Below are 23,237 nucleotides of genomic sequence, written 5' to 3' on the forward strand. Positions count from 1 at the left end.
AATAGTGTCCTTCCTTCTCCAAACATAAAGGGCTTATATCTCTTTCTTTTCAGTCACAAGTTGGTCAAAATGTGTGCAGTGTTCTTTGGAGTGTCTCAGTCTACAGTAAATACCAAGAACAGCCAAATTGCAGAGGCCGTTGTTCAACAATATGTAACATTAAAAAATAAAAATGATATACGCCAGATGTTCCTTGGCTACCACATAGAATGCTTAATGTAATATGCCAACATATATTGAGAGAGACCACAAGGGGAAGGAGAAGACACCGCAGGATGGTGTTGGTTTGCAAATGATCTCGTCTTGCCATCTTGTCTTCTGTCTGCTCTGCTACTCCATTGACAGGTCAGATGATGCTAATAAAGTTTTTGATTGGTTTGCAGTATCTAGTAATCCATACCATTTGCCTAGTCAGTTTATGTTTATGAATATATGATGGACTTCAAATTGGAAACAAATGAACAGGTGTTCAGAGGAAAAATATTTAGTTAATATGAAAAAAAAAACCTACTCTGTCGCTGGGGATGTTAAGGAACTGAATCAGATAACAGCCCTCGGCCCAGTCTAAAGAGGATGTTGAAAGGTGAAGCTGTTTAAATGGAGTGTAAATGGCTGCGGGTCACTATGGGTCTCTGAAGCACACTTGTGTTTGGCCTCTGTCTTTTTGTGTAGAAGGAATCCATGTAGCACTAATGTGTTGTGTCACACAGATATATCCTCTATCGACCATGAGATGATAGGACAACACCAGGGGAACTGAGATGGCGTGGAGTTAGCAGTTCATTTTAGTATTGGGGTCATACACAACACAGAGACAGTTGTAGTGGTGGTCTCCCTCAGTGTACTTATTTCATTGTCATCTCTTTTTGTGAGAAATTGGTAGAAATTTAATGAAACAGTCAAAGTGCTTTACAATAAATGTATTACCCCTTTGCAATTGATATATGACCCCTTAATAAATGGCTACTTAATAGGGTTCCGACAGCGTCGCTGCTTAGACTTCTAAGAAGAATTTGTACGCTCATATTATTGTTACAATGTATTTAAAACAGTAAGAACATGCACTATAATAGCTCTGTCACAATATTAGTCTACATCAGAATTTCACAGGTTTCCATTATGCTCTTGTCTGGCGTGGTTGAATGCTATGCTCTCAGCGTGTGTGTGTGTGTGTGTGTGTGTGTGTGTGTGTGTGAGAGAGTGAGAGATGTACCTGGATGCAAATCTCTTATGGCTACACATAGGCTGTATGTGTGAGACAGATGCACAAACTGACAGACAGAGAGAGTGGAAGTTTGAGTATGTGTGTGTCTGTCTGTGTGTGTGTGTGTGTGTGTGTGTGTATGTGTCAAGATGTAGACGTTTGGAAGACATAACCAGGTGTGGTAACAGCTGCCTCCTCATGGGTCTTAATCTCAAGATGTGTTGGTACCATGCAAAGAGGTGCAAAGACTCCCTCTCCCTCTCTCTTGACTGTAGCCAGCTGTTGAAATGAAACCCTGCTGGAATCAGAGGCAGGTTCTTGTGACAGTGGAGAAGATTGCTTTTCATGGCACCGTATATCAACTCGTGGTCCCAGCGCTGTCACCCACCCCGGCGTGTTCATATAAGCACCGAGGCCCTGATTACACGGCGGTACTCGGAGGGAAACAGAATGGGAGTGTGATGTCTCCCAGTCCAGTGCTATGGTGCCACAGAGTTATTGAGCTATGAAACAGGAGTTCAGCGCTCCACCATGGCTGGAGCAGACATCGTCATGGGAGCACCTTCCATCTTCTTTCTAGACCAAGCTCCATCATACAAAAGGACAGCCCGTAACCATTAAGAGAGAGAGAGAGAGAGCAAGGGATTGCTGTTTTCACTTTTTTTCCCCCATCTAGTTTCAGGCCGTGCTCCAGTTTTGTTGTAAGAAAATGTCTATCAGACATGCTAATCAGGCCATACCAGGCCTGACTGAGTCTCCCTGTTTCTAAAAAATAGTTTCATACGTTTTCCATCACAATGGCAAACTTTCGGCAAACTTTCCCAACACATTCGGATGCAGAGCAGACCACTCTCACCTGTGTCCTTTCATGACCCTTATATTCAGCACACCTCATGGGTGATCGGATGCACTACTCTCTGACCTCTGCTATTTTGACATTCATCCATTTTTCTCAGAAATGAAACCTTTAGGTCTCATGTGGCTGCAAACCTCTGATGCGAAGACAGCATTCAAACATTCTAAACAAGCCTAATGATCCTAGAGGAAATGTGAAAAGACCATATAGATAGCTACAATGAAATATTTCTCTCTCAGCAAATTGCTTTGTAGAGCCATTACTCCTCTGTGCATAAAACCCATTGCCTGACCCACAGATACTGCACATAAAAAGCTAAAACAACAATCTAGAGTGCCAATGATTTACCTCAAGACTTTATGGCGTGCACGCACACACACAGACACACGCACACACTCAAATGTATTCATACACATACTCTCACTCTTACACACAAAGACACACATACACTCACAGACAGACACTCACCAACACACAAACATACACACATTCTCTCACACACACAATTTGTGCAGCAGCAGCTCTGCCAAGAGAGGCCCGGTGTGTTGTGGGCCGTTGTGTGTTTATGCGTGCGGCTGGAAGTGCTGATCCAGTGGAGTGAAGTGGAGGAGTGGGACCTAATGGGAGGAGTGGGAGGAGTGGGGCCTAATGGGAGGCTAAGTGGCTGGCTGCTGACAGGGACTGGAATGGGGAGGCTGGGCTGGAGGGGGCGGGGGGGGGCGCTGCGTTGGTCCACACCGTGCCAGGAGGGTATCGGCTTGCAGCCGCCGGTAATCCGTGTGCAGTGATCTGTGGCTGGCTGTTGGTCACTCTGCAGATTACCAAGAGTGTCCGGTTATCCGTTTGAGGGACATTTGCTTACACTCATCGAGATTCTCAAAGAAAGGGCTGGGTCTGAATGACAGTGTTACTGTATCCACACAGATATACGCATACACACATGCATACACATTGTGTTACACACTAGAATATGCTTATATTCTACCACTCTTGTCCCCCAAACACACACACACACACACACTTAAATACAGTACTTAAACCATGAAAAAAACATACTTAATGGTGTTGGTTCCATCACGACTGCAGAAAGTCATTTGTTTCTGACAGCGCTACTCGACCAGGGTTCGACCAAGGGAAAACAGGTTCTGGGAGAGTGTTTGGCTCGGGGTCATGGTGCAAAGGACCCTAGGGTGAAATTACTCCGAACCATTGCTTTAATGTCACTATTAAGAAAAGACAAAAAACTTAGATGACTCAGTCATGATGGAAAATGTATTTGCCTTTTGTTTTGCTACTTATTCCAATTTTTCCTCTGACAATGAACTGATGCACACTCACACACACACACACACTCACACACACACACACACACACACTCACACACACACACACACACACACACACTCACACACACACACACACACACACACACACACACACACACACACACACACACGTGGAGAGCCTCTCAGAGGAGGGAGTGTTAATGTGAGCCTTGGCTGCAGTAGCCCTGTGTGTTTTTTGCTCAGCATATGGTCAGGATCAGATGTGGCTACTTAACTCTGGGCCGAGCCTCAGTGTCCATTAGAGGTTCTCTCCACCTCCTGGCCTCCTCCAGGGCTCAGCTCTCCCCGTCTCTTGTCGCTCACGGCACGCCGCCTCAACGGGCTCTCCACAACACAGGATGAAAGCTCACAAACTGTCAAGGTTGGAAAAACTCTGGACGGTGAGTGAAGTCAACAAGCTACACTGATAGTCTGTAAACCTCTCTTGTGTGATCCTGCCATATCTTGCACATCTTTGTTTGTGGTGATTTTTTTTATATATATATAAAAGCAATTACAGAGTAAATGTTGTCAGCAACATTATTTAGTTACATTGTGTTGCAGAATTCTAACTTTTAAATAATTGTTCAAAGAACCAACCAGTATTATTTACTAGTAATGGATGTGCGTAGTTGAGTATCGTACTGTATGTCTCTCAAGCAGGCTTACGAGGAGGCTTCTCTGCTGTTGTTGTCTGTTTGCAGACGTTCTATGAGAGTTCACTGTCTGCCAGAAGCATTTTGAGGGATTTTCTCACCACAGATCTCATCTATTTCTCTGTCAACTCGTATCAATCACAGGCTACGGAGGGCTCCATGGCACACTATAATCTACCTCTCAGGAGTGCTGGGTTTACAAACACTAGGAATCCTATTAGGTTACACATGGCAGATCAGGAAACGGGGGAAAATATGAACTGCAATGTTATTTTCTGTGTGCAAGTACCGTATTGTGTAGTGTACTAGATGTAGCCCATGAAGTATGTTATGTATGTATCAGAAGTTCAATTGCACGTTCAACGTGGTAACACGGCCACAACACAAGGCGGACATTCCAAAAAAACTTTATGAGTTGGGTGAATTGATGTAGAAGCGTAATGTGGCTAAAAACTAGAACTATGTTATAAGTGTGGAAATATCTGAAAGTTAATTGACTTTCTTAAAAGAGAGTCCCAATAGGAAACTCAACCCAAAGGTGGTATGACGGAAAGATAAACCTTTTTATCACTGTAAAAAAAAAGCCAAGTTTGTGTGACTCCTGGCAATATTTAAAGGAAAAGGGACCACATATATATATATATATATATATATATATATACATACATAAATATATGTGAAATCATGGAATTACTTTATCGAAACCAGGTTTACTCAGGGATGAAAGGTTGCAATTTTCTACACCGAATAATATTCATCATACAATCACAGCACAGCACACATGTTCATAGCACAGTTTAGTCAGGGTAGTCAATAACGGGAGGCATCCGCCCTCTTTGAAAGCCTGTGTGCTTTCTTAATGTAGTCTGTAAATGACTTCATAGATTGCACAGCTTGCGTAGTCAGCAGATCCCAACTTCCAATTACATCTTAAATCTAAGTGTGCACACTGCTGAACAGAACACATAACATGCTCTGTCAGCACTTGTTGTTTTACTCACTTTATGTACATGTGAATAAGCAGATTGGTAATGACTTACTGGATGGTCTGTTTTTATGCTGTCAATTTTGTGCAATTACAGAGTTCCAATAGAAAGTTTTACTGAGTTACCCAACATTATCTTTCCTTGGCCTCCAAACCAAGGCCAAAGTGATCTTTTATACAGTGTCATCATAAAAAAAAATCAGCCATATGAAGCACTGAATCACTGACAGCTTGAAGCCTTGCTATTAATTCTGGGTCAAGTTTCATTAGAATTAGAGTAGATGTGGAGCATTAGAAGTGTGCTCCAGATCTACTCTTGTATTCAACTAATCTGGAGCTGTCAGGGGGTGAAACAGGTGACAAACGTGTTGAGCTGACGGACTAGACAAGAGAGCAGCAGCCAGCTATAACTATCAGCAGCAGTCATTAACATTACTTTTGGCCTCGCCAAAACACTATTTTACTCTCCAAATGAATGAGTGTGATTTAAGTGTTGTTGCACATGAAAGTATAGTGTGTCATAGGCATCATTTTCCCCATTCTATTCTCCATACTGCATATGTATGGCATCACACTTGTGTGTCTCTCAAGCAAGTGATAGATATCATCTGCCTTACTCACGGGCTGAATCAAAGTCAAAGTCAAAGTCAAAGTCAGCTTTATTGTCAATTTCTTCACATGTTCCAGACATACAAAGAGATCGAAATTACGTTTCTCACTATCCCACGGTGAAGACAAGACATATTTTACCAATTTTAAGTCCACAGACAAACATAACATTCAAGTAAACAAAAAAGTAAGTAAATAAGTAAATAAGAGGGCACATATAATAATGAAAAAATAAGAGCAGCAGAATTTTGTTGAAATTGTGCATAGACAGTCAATAAAAAACTAGTGCAAGTCAGGCCAATAAGAGGCTTGGGTAGTTCTGTTTGACCTGAGTAATAAAGAAAGTGGCATAGTGGTGCAAGTTATGTAAGAGCAGCAGAAGTGTTGTGTTTTCAGGACAACAACACCAAGTTGTAAAGTGTACAAGTGTGCAAGTGTTCAAGTGTGCAAGTGGAGTAGTGCAGGCGGCCATTGTGGGTCCAATGTCCAGGATGTTATGTAGCTGAGGGTGGAGGGGGGAGAGGAGGGAGAGAGTTCAGCATCCTTACAGCTTGGTGTATGAAGCTGTTGGTGAGTCTGGTAGTCTTGCGGGAGCCGCTGCTTCTGTACCTCTTCCCAGAGGGCAGTAGATCAAACAGATTGTGAGCGGGGTGACTTGCATCACTCACAATTTTGGTCGCCTTATGGGTGAGGTGGGTGGTGTAAATGTCCTTCAGGGAGGGGAGTGAAGCAACAATGATCCTTCCAGCTGTGTTCACTATGCGCTGCAGGGCTTTCCTGTTGTATTCAGTGCAGCTTCCGCCCCACACAGCGATACAGCTGGAGAGGATGCTCTCAATGGTGCCTCGGTAGAATGTGGTCATGATGGCTGGTGGAGCACTTGCTCGCCTGAGTTTCCGCAGGAAGTACAGGCGGCGCTGAGCTCTCTTCGCCAGTGATGCAGTGTTGGTGGTCCAGGAGAGGTCTTCACTGATGTGAACCCCCAGGAATTTGGTGCTGCTCGCTCTCTCCACCACAGCACCGTCGATGGTCAGTGGCAGGTGTTGGGTGTGACCTCTCCGGAAGTCAACAACAATCTCTTTGGTCTTGCTGACGTTCAGCAGGAGGTTGTTGTCCCTGCACCACGTGGTCAGATGGTCGACCTCCAACCTGTATTGAGTCTCGTCGCCCTTGGTGATGAGACCCACCAGAGTTGTGTCGTCAGCAAATTTCACTATGTGATTGTTGCTGTAGGTTGCAGTGCAGTCATGCGTCAGCAGGGTGAAGAGCAGCGGACTGAGCACGCAAAAAATGAAGTCTTTTGCATAATATACTCTAAATAATTCACAGGATGTATGCACAATTTGAGCTCACTTAAAAGTCAAGATTTTGAGACATTTTTTACAACCTCCCTTTAATGTTGTGAATCCTTTCGAAAGTAAACGTAAGGCCCACTTTCTCACTGCATATGTTATCACAGAGCGAATTTGTCAAGCTCTCCCAGTGTTTATCTCCTTTGAGTTCTTTAAATATTTCCCTGTTTGAGGAAAAACGTTATTTGCTTTCTCTCGGTGTGGTGGATTTGAGCGTGTCGTGGAGTTTGTTTTGGGTCTTCTGGGAGCCGTTCCGAGGCGTTCCGATGGCTGGCTCTGCTGATGAGAGGGTTTCCCAGCACCCCGCCCCGCCTCTTGCCTCGGCATTTGTGGGGAGAAATGAATTTGTGAACACAAAGCCACACGTCCCTTGGGACTCTATGGAAGCTTGTTCCTTTTAATCATTTTGTAGTGAACTCACCTCCAGCCCCCAATCACACACACACACACACACACACCACCACCTCTGCACCACCATCTTGCGTTTTCTTCATCAGTTCAGTTTGTTGGTGGTCACTGCAGTATTCTCCCTTTGTATGGCTATTGATATTTCTGCAGTCCAAGTGTCTCTCTAATAGAGAGCACCATTACTTCCATTTGGAGCTGAAGTTGAACGGCGTCATTGGAGGTGCTGCCGATTGATCCATAAGTGTCTCCGACAGAGAGGACAATCGAGTCTCAGTTTTGTCCTTTCACAAACGTCTGGCTTTGCTAAGAGACAAAGCCTGTTTTCGAGAAAGGATATTTTTTCTCACTATGCAATTGTTGTCACAGGCATACCTGCAGTACTTAAAAAATGTTGTTACCCAAAATGGACAGTGTATACACTTTCCTGGAAGATGAGAGATATTAGATCTGTGTAATTGTTGTTAATGTCTTGTTGACAAGCCAGAGGAGAGCCCACAGAATGTTTTCTGGTATCTCGCATGTGGACGCTGTTTACCTTAATGGACTCAAAGAAGGTCTGAAATTTACGGGAAAAATGGCCTCTCTACAGCAAGAAATCACATAGCAACAGAAATTTTGTGTGCCCAACCTTTTAGTGCATTAGCACAGCGGTGGTAAATATGTTTTCTGCCCCATTTTAGCATTGGACTTTTCATCTGTCCTTATGTACTTTCACATAAGTACCAATCGTTTCTTGTCTATAAATCTTCCTCTTCCTCGTAGAGGAAGCTCCATACCCGTAGCTATAGCCCACACAAGAAATTTTGCAAAATCAATGTATAAGCTGCAGCTACTGTAATAGTTGGGAAATTATGGTAATTGCATCACAGGTGCTAAAATGATCTACATTATACATTTCAGTTGTACTTTTGACTAGTAAGAATGTGGGAATGAGATGTAGATGAACTGGTTGGTGAAAATGTTTATACTTTACACATTGTTATCATTATGTACAATTATTATTATTATTATTATTACAATCCATTTTCAGAGGAACATGAGTTCATTTGCATATCTACAGCAGGCAAAGCAACACAAGAGGTTAGGGATGATCTGATTCAGGCTCATACTACAGGCAAAGATCATGACATAGAGGCTGGAGTCAGATACACCTAAGCACAAATTCCATGATACATTGACAAAGCAAAAATTAAAGACATTTACGAGCATGAGTCAAAAAAGAAAACACAGGCACATGGCAAGACCATCATGTTCACCATCAAGACTGGACATGAGAGAAGTCTTTTGTCACCCTCTTGGACCTTAACCATGGTCATTGGCGACACCTGAGGGGACCCCAAGGAAAACCTCTAAAGCAGCACTTGCAAAGCATTTGCAGAAACTTGCATCACTATCATATAATACGGCAACAATCATTGATGGAATGTCTCTGGTCCAGAAGGTCAATAACAATGTCTCAACTTATGCAGACATTGCTGCTGCTATTCATAGCATGATCCGTAAAGAGGCAAAGCAGAGGCAGATCATTTTTTAGATTAAATTAGATTAGATTTAACTTTATTGTCATTGTGCAGAGACAATAGACGCAAGTTTGCGTCTAACCAGAAGTGCAATGTGATATACACAGTATAGGCAGGTGGTGCAGGACAAGAAATATAGTGCAGTGTAGACAGTAGTATACAGTTGTTTTGCAGAAGGTGGTTTAGAGTAGCATAAATTAAATATAAATATGTGCAGTCACAGTGTATTAGCAGTTACCTTATAAGAGCAGAATAAATATGGCTATGTACTGTAATATGAACAATGTATGAACAACATGTACTGGTATGTGCAATGTAGTGGCGGTACCATTATAGTAGTAGTGAGAACAATATATATATATAATGTTATAGATATATGCAGTGTATTAACAGAATATATTACAGAAAAACTGAATATATATGGATATTTAGTATGAACCATATAGACAGATATGTACAGTATGTACAACTATGTGCAGTGTGGTAACAGTACCATTGTAGTGCAGAAACAGTAACATTACAATAGTATTAATAATAAGTGTATGTGCAGGATGAAAAGCAGTAGAATATGGCTATGTACAGTATAAGTGTAATTACACTATTTACATTTGTAAATAAATAGATGGATGGGATGGATGGGTGGGATAGGGTAGTGCAGTTGTGGGGGGGGCTAGGGGATGTCCGCCTCCTTGTTGTCCCTGTCAAGGTTGCCATGGTCTTGGACACCTCAACAGGCACAGGCAAGGAGGCATCAGGCGGGGGCGGGGCAGGGGGTGATGGGGGCTTAGTTTGTTGGATGTCACCGGGATGCAGAGCTAGAGTTTAGTAGGGTGACAGCCGCAGGAAAGAAGCTTCCTCTGAACCTGCTGGTTCGGATGCGGAGAGACCTGTAACGCCTCCCGGAGGGGAGTGGGGTGAACAGTCTGTGGTTGGGGTGAGAACAGTCTTTGATGATGCGCGCCTTACGCAAGCAACGCTTGCCCTGGATGGCCTCGATGGAGGGGAGTGAGGAACCGGTGATGTGTTGGGCAGTTTTCACCACCCACTGCAGTGCTTTCCGGTCGTGGGCAGAGCAGTTGCCATACCAAACTGTGACAGTTAGTGAGGATGCTCTTGATGTTGCAGCGGTAGACGTTCACCAGGATCTGAGGAGACAGATAGACCTCAGAAAGAAGAGACGCTGGTGAGCCTTTTTGATCAGGGTAGAGGTGTTGAGGGTCCAAGAGAGGTCCTCAGAGATGTGGACACCCAGAAACTTGAAGCTGGTGACATGCTCCACCTCAGTCCTGTTGATGAGAATGGGTGTGTGTGTGCTAGCTTTAGACTTCCTGAAGTCCACAATGAGCTCTTTGGTCTTCTTGGTGTTGAGAGCCAGGTTGTTATCAGTGCACCACGATGTTGGGTGCTGGACCTCCTCCCCTGTAGGCCGCCTCATCGTTATTGCTGATGAGCCCAATCACCGTAGTGTCATCGCAAACTTGACAATGGTGTTAGAGCCATGTACAGGTGTGCAGTCAGAGGTGAAGAGGGGAGTAGAGGAGAGGGCTCAGCACACATCCCTGTGGTACACTGGTGTTTGATGGTTGAGGAGGTGTGATTATCTAACCTAACAGACTGAGGTCTGTTGGTTAGGAAGTCCAGAATCCATAAGTTTGGTTTTTCTTTTATCACATACAGATATATTGGTAGATGTTTTTTCTTTACCTTGACATGTTTCGACGTATACTTCTGTCTTCATCAGAAGGTCACACGGTGGAGTAGTGTGACGCGTTTACGGAGGTGTGATCCACCTGTCAGTTGGACACCTGATTACATATACAAGTCAGAATGATAAATACAACTCGAAAAGTCTGAGATAAAGTAGACCTTTAGATATGCTATATGCACATTATTACAGATCATATTAACATGTTTCAACCTTCTGTGAACACTGTTGTTCACTCTGTGTCACTGTTGTTCACTTGTCTTATTGATGGGACTTTACTTAGCAGTGTGTAGTTTTCAGAATTAGGCACAATGCATTTGCCTTGATTAAATATTTATGTTATAATTAGGGCTGTCAATCGATTAAAAAAATTAATCTAATTAATTACATACTCTGTCATTAATTAATCTAAATTAATCGCATATATTTTTTGCTGTGAAAGTATTTTAAATATTTAAATTCAAATGAATAATTGAATAATCAGCATTAGTGACATCAAAGTTCAAAAACTCTTTTATTATTATTTTAATAATGGCCATAATAATCTATGATATGACCTAATATGCTGAGGAAATAAATTCAAAAGTGCTTCGGGAAGAAGTTGTTTTTCACATACAAGGTATTTCAGGTCACAGATATAACCTAGGGGACACAATGAAAATAAATTAACACTCCCCTCAATGTCAACACTATTTCTTTGCATTGATGTGCGACTATAGAGTTGATGAACTCCGGTGATATGCAAATTCCTTGCTGCAGACATTGCAGAGGACTTTATTTTAATCAACACTTCATTTTTATCAACACATCAGGCCGTTTTTTTAAAGTAAATGTTCCAATCAATGATCTAGGCAGCACATTTTATTCTCTCTCCTTCATTTTACAGTCTAATGGTTACTGACTACAACGGCTCGGGGTCAAAAGTCATACGGAATCGATTAATCTGCGTTATTTTTTTTAATTAGTTATTTTTCTCAAATTAATTAATCGAAATTAATCAGTTATTTTGACAGCCCTAGTTATAATGGAAGAGATGTCAACCATGAGGTGTAGTTAGCTATGCTTCAGGCCCTGTTTGGGGCTTTTATTAAAGAAGGGGAGGAGGCACTTTGGCAGAGGTGGATGTGTGTTTCGCTAAGCTTGATTCCAGGGGCCGATGATGGAGAGAACAGTGTCTACCCTACCCATTTTCAGCAATTATTCACTGTCAAGCCAGGAACATTTCTTGACCACATCATGGTACAAATGTGTATAAGGGAGAGGTGACGTAGACTCATTTCAACTCAAATAAAATCTACTCCTTCCAACCCAAAGAACTGTCACAAACTTTTTCCAGATACTTTTTTGATCAACACTCTTTGTTCTGAACAGTCTAGCCTACCAGTAGTTTCCTTCAGTGCACTTACCTTTCATTTATATTGCTGGAGTGCTGTTTCTGAGACCTTCCGGCCCAGTAATGATGTCAATGAGTGCAATAAGATTTCCAAAAAGGTTTATTTGTAAAACTCTCTGTCTAGTGTTTCTCAAACTTTTTCAGACCAAGGACCACTTAACCAAAAACTCACAGACCACTTAGCTAAAAAAAGTAAACCTACTTCAGCATTATATTACACAATAGAAACTGACGCATTCACAGACATAATATGGACACACAACATCCTGGCTACCCTGGGAGTTGATATAGGACAACTCTCTAACAGCCAGGGGCCCCTGTACACACCCCCAGGTACTCTGTGACATCGAACTGACAGTTCCTATCAGAGAGTTCCAGCATGTCATTTGATTCTACAGCTTTACTGCTAGGAGACAGCAGCTGTAAGGAATTAGATACCCAATTCACTTATAACTCACAGTTACAAATGCAGCTGTAAGGTGTCAGTACACAGGTATCTTGTTAGGGTGCAGTTACAGTTAGTTGAAGTTATGCATCAGTTTGCATGCGTGTGTGCGTGTGTGTGTCTTTGACTGATGAACTGCATATATGAATTGTACTTTAGTATGGGGGTAAGTGTTTGCATTCCTAAAGTTGAAGTTAAAGTTGACTGGTATTTAGCAGAAGCTTTTATCCAAAACAACATGGACTCACAATGGCGGGTACAGGAATCGAACTTCGGCCGACTGATTGTCAGGGTGTGATGTCACTGCTGCTCTCCCACATCTGTATTCCTAGGAAATAATGTCGACCTGAACTCAATGCATGTCCTCTTTAATAGTCCTGCCCTGCTGGCGTGTGCAGTCAGTGGCTAATAGATTTAACCTTCACTGAGCACACAGGCTTCTGCTAGGGCAATGAGTGAGGGTTGGGATGGCCGTGATTTGCGCCGAGTAAATTAGCCCAGCAGGTGTGGCAGCATTTGCTTCCAAATTGAAACTCTTCTGTAGGGTGAACTGAGAGAGTGAAAGGAAGAGAGACAGAGAGAGAGAATGAGAAAGAGAGAGAGAGAGAGAGAGAAAGAGAGAGAGGGGACATGAACTGCACAAGCAGCCAGCTGGACAAGGTCCAGAGGGTGAGGAGGATGGGACAGCGAGCGCTCGCTCAACTGGACACGGGCAGCTGCCAATGGGTTCCTGTCTGACCTGCACTGTGGTGAATCCAGCCACCGTGCACAGGGTCCGCCCCATGCAACCTGGGAATCGCACTACAGCTGTTACTGATGAGCATTTAAAAGCGAATCACTCATGCATTTTAAGCAGGCTTGTGTGTAAGAGAACGGCCAAATGCATGAGTGATGAGTCGTTTGAGATAGATCTTCTCACGAAGTACACTTCACAACTATTTTCCCTTTTCTCTTCAAAGCAAGTTGAATTATAGTGCTCAATATTGTACACAATATGTACTGGGATGCCTTACCCAGGGAATGCGAATAGAAGCTACAGAGATATGCCATTTTTTTAACCATCCCTTAAGTAGCCTAGCTCCACTTAAAAATGAGGCAGACATTTAAACACAGGAAGTAACCATTGTTCACAGGAAGATACCTTGAGAACCCACACAGAAGCATCTGATTGGGGCCAGTTGGGTAAAGTGATGCATGGGGGGAACAAGAGAGAATCAGAAGCCAGCCAGGATAAAACGTATTAGTGTACCTTACATACAGAATCCTCTCAAGGATCAGTACATACAAGATTGATAGTGGATAAAAAAGGAGGCAGTAGCCATCTTTGAAAGTGTTTGGTTGTAGAAGAGCTTAATGGGTATCAGTGTTTCCCAGAGAATTGAATTCCATTTGTGGTTGGTTTGCAGAATTAACTTGAAGGCAACAGTTTTTAACAAATTAGCACAGCGTGGTTATGATACTAACCAGATTTAAGCGCAATTTAGTACAACCTGGATAATCATTGTGTGGTGGTCAATGTTGATATTGTGGTGGGCCACCACAAATAAGTCAATGTATGGGAAACACTGGGTATACAGTGTCCTTCATAAGATTATGATTATATTGATAAGCAGAGCTATGAGCTAGAGAACCATGTCAGTTATGGCATTACTTTTTTATCACAGGTACATACGATGAACCATAAAAAATAATATGAACCATAAAAGATATCCTAAAGTGGAATAGAAATTGTAGGCGACAGTTTAGTAGAAATGGACAGTTGTAAGCCTAGGGTCTATGCTTGAGCTGGTGAATGCATTGCTGCATATATGAAGCACCATTGTGAGAGTATTATCTTCTGCTTCTGTCTGTGATCCACAGTGTACTGCGCCCTATCTCTGTGAGGGCTCACCTCTTCTCCCACAGAAACTAGTGGTGGGTCCCATTAACTGTAAATGAATTTGACCTTTCGTGGGACTGAAGTGTAGCTTATGCCACTGCCATGATTGTCTCAGCCCATTCAGCTGGGTGTTTGATGACCTGACTCGGTTCATTTTAGATGACCCTTATTCCAGGCAAACCCTCTAAGGTTACTCCACACTTGAGTTTGTTGCACAAAATAGGCAGCATGACCACAAAAGAGATAGTGGAAGGTTTTTTCATCAATAAGGAGAGGCCTATTTCAGGATCTTGGGAAGGTGAAGGAAAAATGTGTGTTCCAGACAGGCAATGAGAAGACTGATGTCACTAATCACAGCAACAGAGCGGAATGGCCTTGGCATCTAACCTCAGGTGAGGGAGAGCTGGAATGGATTGAAGCAGTCAAGGGATCAGTTTGAAAGACTTCTAAAATGTACGTTGAATCAATTGCTCTTTGTATCATGAAAACAGTTTTCTGTTTGGTAAGCAACACTGGGTTGTTGCCGCACTTTATGGGTGGGAGGCTTACTTTTGAGTCTATTTAGATAATGGTTTATCTTTGTTCACCATTATCACTTATAGTTTTCAGCGGCCAGACTGGAGGACCTCTATTGGTTGGACTGGAGGTGATGACAGCTCTAACATGACATGCTAATTTGATATCTTAAAACCACATCTGACCAAGAGTGAATAGATAGCCCCACTGAATGGCGCTTACGGCACATGTTTGTATTATGCAATATTTATACCTCATTATGAACTGTGACTGGCTCGCAATGAATTATTTAAGGCAAGTGTTATCAAAAATGTGCTTATGGTACACAAATAAGTTACTTGGTGTTTCCCTATTTCCTATAGAATTGATTTTAAGGTTATGTTAATTACTTACAAAGCTCTGAATGGCATAGCACCTTCATATATCTCTGAGCTTTTAATATCTTATCAACCACAAAGGAAACTTAGATCATCCAATTCTAATCGTACCCAAAGTGCTCCACAAACAAAGTGGAGAAGCTGCGTTTATCCATTATGCCCCCAAACTATGGAACACCCTGCCTCTGCACATCAAGCAGGCGAGTTCAGTAAATATTTTTAAAAAAGATCTGAAAACATACCTGTACAGGAAAGCTTTTAGTTAACTCATCGTATCCTGTAGACTACATTTTCAGATTATTCTACATCTGCTACTATTGGAGGGCGCAGCCAGCCAGAAGCAGATGGGCTCCCCCCATTAAGTCAGGTTCTGCTCAAGGTTTCTTCCTGGAATATGGGAGTTTTTCCTTGCCACAGTTGCCATATGGCGTGCTTGTGGGGGGTAAGAGGGTTAAGGCTGCCAGTCTTATGATGTCATTTTCTATATTTTTGATATGTTGCTGAGTAGATCATAAACAGCAAAGAAAAGTGATTGATAATGACTGACTGACTATCATTGTGTTACATGCTTCAAATGTAAAGCACTTTGAGCTGCATTCTGTGTATGAAAGGTGCTATACAAATAAAGCTTATTATTATTATTATTATTATTATTATTATTATTATTATTATTAAGCCCCCAACATCGTCTTCCAGGCAGCGCTGCATGGAAGGCACTAGGGTTAGGCAAGGGTTAGGGCTACAGGGTTAGGTGCATTGAAGTCGACGGTCGCAGCGCTGCCTTGAAGTCGACAGTGGGGGCCTAGAACACTATTGAGCCACAAATAATAAAAATTATGGGTAACACTTAATAATAACTACACACAATTCATAATTTATTAAGCCTTTGTTACTTATTAGTTAATGGTTTGTTAATAATTAGTAATTTTTGTTCATACATAATTTATCATCAGTAAAGCATTTGTTCACACAGTTATAAATGGTTTGTTCATAGTAAATAAGCCTATCCAAAAAATATGTTTGCACTGTAAGTACATGATTTATACTTAAAGCGTAACTCTCGCCAAAATGCATCCTAGGGTGTTTTTGTGAATGTACCCGAGTCAAACTTTCGTTTAAAAGCATAATCACGTCCGAAGCGCCACTTTTGAGCTTGTCCATGTTGTCGTTGTAGGGTTAAATGGCCTTTTGAATGGGAATTGTAGGGACACTACTATTTTGATACATGATCACTAAGATTGATTTTGAACACTAAGAAGGCTCGACACAACATGAAACTTTGATCAAAGTATCATCAGTGTTTCTTGAGCTGGTCAGGTTTTGGACAACTCACTTGGTCTGCATTTTGGAGAGTTACGCTTTAATAAATAATGAAACAACCACTTATAAATGAAATAATTTTCCCATTATAAACCAGTTGCAAATTATTACAGAATGCTTTGTTCATCATTTGTAAAGCATTGCTCCTATGTTAATTCTCATAAATAAAGTATTTGTACACACAGTTATACATGGTTTGTTCATAGTAAACAAGCCTATATCTAAAATATGTTTATATGTTAATCCTCACACATATTTGTAGTGGTATTGAACCACACAATTGGTTTGAACATTCCTTGTCTGGATTTTATTTTGAAAATCGATTAGTGCAGAAGCACATATTACTCTGAACCTTTTTAAATAGCAGTATATCCCAATGCTGCGTTGTGACACTAAAACTGCTGTTTAGAGTAGGACTGGCATGAACAGCAGGAACAAATTATTTCCTACTGTTTCATAAGTATGAAGGCAGGTGTCAATGTCAATGTCAATTTTATTTATATAGCACATTTACAGACGGCTTAGCCGCACCAAAGTGCTTCACAATAAAGTGCAATAAATAAATAAAAACAGGAAGGCACAAAACAAAAAGGGCTACAGTTAAAGAAAGAAATGCAGAAAAAAGAACATTTAAAACTAAACACTGGGGCATAAAGGGAGACACTAGCCAAAGGCAAGTGAAAAGAGGTGGGTCTTTAAAAGGGACTTAAAAACATTTAGAGACTGAGCTGAACGGATGTGGAGGGGGAGGCAGTTCCAGAGTCTAGGGGCTCCCACTGAAAAGGCTCTGTCCCCCCTAGTTTTCAGCCTGGCCCTGGGTTCTTCCAGCCGCAGTTGGTCTGCTGACCGTAGTGCTCTGGAAGGGGAATGGTGGTGGAGAAGATCAGACAGGTAGGTGGGGGCCAGACCATGGAGAGATTTGTATACAGTCAAGAGGAGTTTGAAATTGATGCGGTAGCGGATGGGGAGCCAGTGGAGTGAAGCCAGAACTGGGGTGATATGTTTGCGTTTTTAGTGCAGGTGAAAAGTCGGCCGGCTGAGTTCTGAACCAACTGCAGGCGGCGGAGCTGGGATTGATCGATGCCAGTGTGGAGAGCATTACAGTAGTCCAGTTGTGATGTGATAAAGGCATGGATGACTCTCAAGATCGCTCTGGGGCAGTTAGGCTTTGGTCTTGGCTAGGGTTCTGAGGTGGAAAAAGCTCTTCCTAACTACTGCACTGACCTGCTGCTCGAATTTGCTGTCAAAAATCACGCCAAGATTTCTGACAGAGGGCCTGATGTTAGAGGCAAGGGGGCCCAGGGCATTGGTGGAGAAGGCCGGAGAGGTTTTGCCAAAGACTATTAACTCAGTCTTGCTCTCATTAAGGTTGAGGAAGTTTGCACCCATCCATGCCTTGATGTCAGCAAGACAATCATGCAGATGGAGTGCAGCCTGCCCATCAGCCTTAAGGGGAATATACAGCTGGACATCATCTGCAAAGCAGTGGAAGGAGATGTTATGTTTTGCCAGGATATCCCCTAGTAGTAAAATGTACAGTAAAAAGAGGATGGAACCCAAAATAGAGCCTTGAGGGACCCCGCAAGTGAGGGAGGCAGGAGAGGAGATAGAGTCTCCAAGCTGGACAGAGAAGCTCCTATCGGCCAGGTAGGACCGGAAGAACTCCAGGGCTGAGTCTTTGATGCCCACATGATGCTCGAGCCGAGCCAGCAGGATCCTGTGATCCACCGTGTTGAAGGCCGCTGTTAGTGCTAAGAGCACCAGGATCACAGGGCTACCCGAGTCAGCGGCTAGGAGCAGGTCATTGAGGACTCTCAGGAGCGCAGTTTCTGTACTGTGGGCTGTTCTAAAGCCAGACTGGGGGGTAGGCAGTCAGATGGGCAGTTGGAGGGCCTCAGATGTCTGACTGCGTCAGAGAGGGAGGATAGGGAAATGGGGAAATCAAACTGCTTGAGGACAGCTAGCAGGGGGAGGAGGATTTGGAGGGAGACGTGAAGTCAGTCCTTCTGCCACTTTCGCTCAGCCTGCCTACAGGTGCGTCTGAGGTCGCGTGTTGCGTCGTTGAGTCATGGAGTTGACTGTGTTTTTTTGTGTTTGGGTTTGAAGGGGGCAATGGAGTCCAGAATGCCAGTGCAGGATGATGAGAGCATAGAGTGAAGCTCATCAGCAGTGTACTCAGGGCCAGATGTACTAACGCTTTTGCGCCCATTTCAGGCGTATTTGTTTCGCAATGTGCGTGTAAAATCATTGCGAGGTATGTACAAACAGGCCGCAATGATGTAAAATCGCAAACTGCCTGTCGCGGGAACTGAAAGTGGCAGATTGCGATTGTCATGTCATGCATATGCATTCATGGGAAGATCCAAGGGAAAGTGGGAGTTTAGCGTAAAAAGATGGGAGGAGAAGAGTAAAGAGCGCCTAGTTATGTATTCCGCGGTATGTACAAAGACTGCTCCTGAAAGCGCATGTCTATTCTACGCGTAAATATTTCCGCCTTGTAAAAGCAGGTGTTAATCCAAATTGCAGTTCAATGCGTCAATAAGAGAACCTTTCGAAGACAACAGAATCGCTATTTAGAGCACCAGTTTTTGTGGTGAAAGTATTTGTACCACTAAAAGCAACCTTAACTTTCGTTGGCCTTTCGAATGTCTTACTTTCACTTTCACGTCATTCACTTAAACTTTCCTACTTGCTAGATTTGACCAATCTTCCATAGCCTACGTGCACAAGTAGTTTGAGTAGAACTACTGATCTTCATTATCTCCCTGCTTGTTTACATTTTATCATGTATGGTATTATTTCATGATCGCTAAACGTTTGATTCTTTTTAATGTTGTCATCAGTTAACTTCATTCAACTGCACTTATGTAGGTGCTGCCAGTTGTGGACGTTTGTAAATTGCGTTTATGGGCGGAGAAAGGCAGAGAAAGGCGCAGTTTACACTAAGGATTGAACGATTGATAAATACGACGGAAACTTGGGTCTGACAGCGTTCGCAATCTGCGGTGTGTCCATGGCGCTGATAACGCTATGTTCGCAAATGTACGTACATCTGGCCTTCAGAGTCTAATGACGGCCTATACAAGGGGGAGTCATTGAACATCTTCAATGAACATCTTCATTGAACATCCACCTTGTTAACATTTGTAAACCTCCAAATGTATTGTGGCTTTAGTCATTTGTGTAAGACACTGACTCCCCAATTGTTGCTATGTTATGTGGGCTATTGGTGGTTAATACTAGGTTTTCATATCCGAGTGCATAGTCTCAAAGCAGCTCCATCAGCCTAATACCAAAAAAAACTATGTTGCCAAGGCAACACTCCACCAAGAAGAGAGGCAGATGAGCAAAGGCTGTGCTGCTATTTAAAGACATAGGCTCGAGTAGCTCCTCATCAACTGTTTAAATGGATACATCTGTCAATGAACACAGGCCATTTCAACTAATTGATTTTGGCTCAGATAAAAGTTACTTTGAGGCAGGCTGTTCAGTAAGCCCTCACACTTTTGGACGCATTTGAATGCATTGCTGTAGGTTGCTGTGAAAGGTAGAGTGGAGGCCAGATTACTCTAGACCTTACTTTGAACGGATGCTTCATGAAAAAAAAGCCCTCAAATGCATTGCCGTTATTTCTCATCGCCCATATCCACAGTTCTCTGCACTACACATGCCTGTATATTTTATACCTTACATTGTCCCAATCATCCAAACACCCTGTGAGTGTCATAGAACACTGTCCAGCAGTGAGTTGTGCTGTGATATGAATTGTTTTGACCAGCAGCTCATTTGAACCTCTGTATTCTCTAGTGGAGATGTGATTTGACATCTGTATGTAGAGGCCGTCTATCTGGATAATGATGAGAACTGCTCCAGAGTTCTCTGGAACTTCCACACTTATTCAAAGGTGTCAGAGACATTCAGGTAGCTCACTTGATGGTGTGCTGAAAGAAAAAACAAACAAGACATACACTACACTGACCCCATCACACACATACTGTACACACACACACGCACGCACGGACACACGCACGCACGGGCGCACGCACACACACACACACACACACACACACACACAATCTCTCACACACACACACACACACACATGCATGCATACACCTCACAGAACACAAATCCTTCCCCAAAGTCTTTGCTATGGCTTAGATCTCTCCATGTTAGTCTGGCTGATTCCCCTCCTCACCTAAGTAGTGCTGTTCCTCACACTCTGACCAGACTCCTGCCATAAATAATGTAGCACATGGTGTCCTTTCCATACAGACTAGAATGAGTGTGTCGGCATTTCAATGTAATGTGTCATCCTCATCTCAGGTAAGCACTTCATTAGGGCTTTGCAATCACAGCAGACTGATTGCTTGTGCTATTTGAGGTGACCTCTGGCCCCTTTTGTTATGCGCTGCTACTAAAGGATGGATGTGCTTGGAAGTGAGTACTATAATTAGCGGTAGCAAAGGTTTGGTCCATCCATATGGTGCCTCTCTCTCTCTCTCTCTCTCTCTCTCTTTTGCATGCATGTCTTCCACTTCTCTCAGGTAGTCTGGGTGCTGCAAGTTTTGTTGCTTATCGGTATGGTCTGCATACTGTTGGCTACTATTTACCAGATCAGTGGCTTAGGTAATTGTCAATTTACAGATGACAGAGCTGAGGTATGCCGTCATCTTAGGTCACATCAGTGACAACTGTAAACACATTCATGTATCATTATTTATTTTCCTATGTGCCTCCCATGTGTAGCTCATGCATTTTATAAGAAGAGTGGTGAAATATTGAGTAGCCAAAGTTGGAGGCCTACGCTTTTCCTTATGCAGTAATACAGGAGGGCTTTGTGGGTTTAACCATAGCCTGTCACTCAGTGGCTTTACACTTTGAGTTCTAAGTCTAAGACTTTTGCTTACATGGTAGCCAGGCATGTGAATGTGAATCAGGAGGAAGTGGCTGTGCTGGGCAGGTGCACACGGAGATGGAGGTGTGACGCAGTGCAGGAGTGGGCCGAGAGGAACTCAGGATCCAGGTAGAAGACTATAAATAGAGCATAGAGAGACCGGGGGCAAAGGACAAGTGCACTTTGAGATAAAACTCAAATTTCCTTACAGTTGTGTGTGTGTGTGTGTGTGTGTGTGTGTGTGTGTGTGTGTGTGTTGTATGTGTGCACATAAAATAGTGTCCACAGGAGAACCTGTCTTAACTTTAATTAACAGATGGCAGCTTAAATACCCACACAGATTAAAACTGTAATGGGAATGAACCCAATGCAGTTTAGTGTTAATTACTATTTATAAAATCTCTCCTCCAGATGAAAAGTGGTTACTCACACGGTTGTCTCACAATTCAACCCAACTGTTTCTTTTTTGAATGACTGAATGACTGCTTTACAATCGTGAAAGAATATAAAATGTATAACTATTGTATGTAAAACATGAAGAAATTGGAAGCATTGGTATTCAACCATTTTCTTTCCCTGGATTGCCATTATTATTTCATTCCTCTTTCTTGCCTAGGATACAGAGATCATTAGTGTCTCTAATGCTAAGAAGTCCTGTATTTCTGCTTCCATCTCTATAAATACAACTCAACTGAGAAGTCTGTATATTCATTGTGTTGTTATTGTAGGGGTATGGCATATTGGTGTGGTGGTTTTCTGGTAATCAGACCACTGGGCAACCCAACCCTCTTTTAGCAAACTAATCAATGTATCCAAGTTTAAAGAAATTGTGCCACTTGTGGATTCATCAGTAGCCTACTTATATACTGTATCTAACAACTGTAACCTACGGTGTTCCCTAGTTCACCATAACATTTTAGAGAGAAGACTGTGTAGAAATGTGTGTTGAAATGTTCTGTTCTAAACACCATCTCCTCAGAGCAGATAACCGTATTAACGTATCAAGTTAGTTTGTTCACTTTTGGAAGGCTATTATGTAAGGTTGACATTCCGTTTATACTTTTCGCGGTAGTTGAGAAAACCTGCTGCCACTGTCATCATCATCGTCGACCCACCCCCCTTCCTCCCACTCTCATATACGCACTCAAATTCGATTGCGCGTTGCAGAGCCCAGCATTTGGGTTTCGTTTGCGCCTTAGAAACTCTACACGTGAGGTTCTCCTGGTCTGTCCAGTTGTCAGCTGCTCGCTGTAGCGGCTTCCTCGCAATGACTTCAGCCAAAGATACAGACGCGCCAGCAAAGCCTGCTCAACAACAGGATCAGGTTGGACCTTTATGCTGGATTTTGATTACATACTAGCGGACTGAATCTTAGTGTGACAATTTTGATAACTAAGGTTTCTCCATTGGGGAGACAGCGAAATGTTTTGAGTCGAGAGCGTCTGAGGATTTTCAAGCAATCACAATAGCTTGACTTGAAATACTTACCGAGGATTACTGATAAAATGTATCGTCAAATAATGTACGCTTATAGGCAGACTATAGGATGAATATATTTGTGGGGAATACAACTGGTTTAAATTCGCGTCTCTGTCTTCTCGGCAGTGTCACTGTCACAGACAATGTCACTGCAATAACATGAAGCTAATGTACAGCTTCGCAAGAGCAGCCAGGCGCTGACCGTGCATCTTACCGTTTATGATGGAAGGAGGATTTGCATATAGGTGTTACTATAATTTATCACTTGAAGAAAAACACACATTTAAAAATCAAAGTGTTTAAGATGATAT

The 23,237-nt window shown here is 42.6% G+C and overlaps 1 protein-coding gene across 4 annotated transcripts in view; it reads left to right on the forward strand.

Annotated features, from left to right (window-relative positions):
- LOC125307926 (dipeptidyl aminopeptidase-like protein 6) overlaps positions 1-23,237 on the forward strand; it is a 120,156-nt gene that overhangs the window by 43,015 nt on the left and 53,904 nt on the right. The window contains exon 1 of one of the 4 annotated variants that reach the window (XM_048264081.1): positions 22,649-22,771. The exons of the other annotated variants lie outside the window; for them this stretch is intronic. Coding sequence (XP_048120038.1) covers positions 22,715-22,771 — 57 coding nt within the window. The 5' untranslated portion in view covers positions 22,649-22,714. Of the gene's footprint in view, positions 1-22,648; positions 22,772-23,237 lie in introns of those variants that run through there. 4 annotated transcript variants of the gene reach the window in all.

Source organism: Alosa alosa, chromosome 1 (assembly GCF_017589495.1).
Source record: "Alosa alosa isolate M-15738 ecotype Scorff River chromosome 1, AALO_Geno_1.1, whole genome shotgun sequence".
Lineage (NCBI taxonomy): Eukaryota > Metazoa > Chordata > Actinopteri > Clupeiformes > Clupeidae > Alosa > Alosa alosa.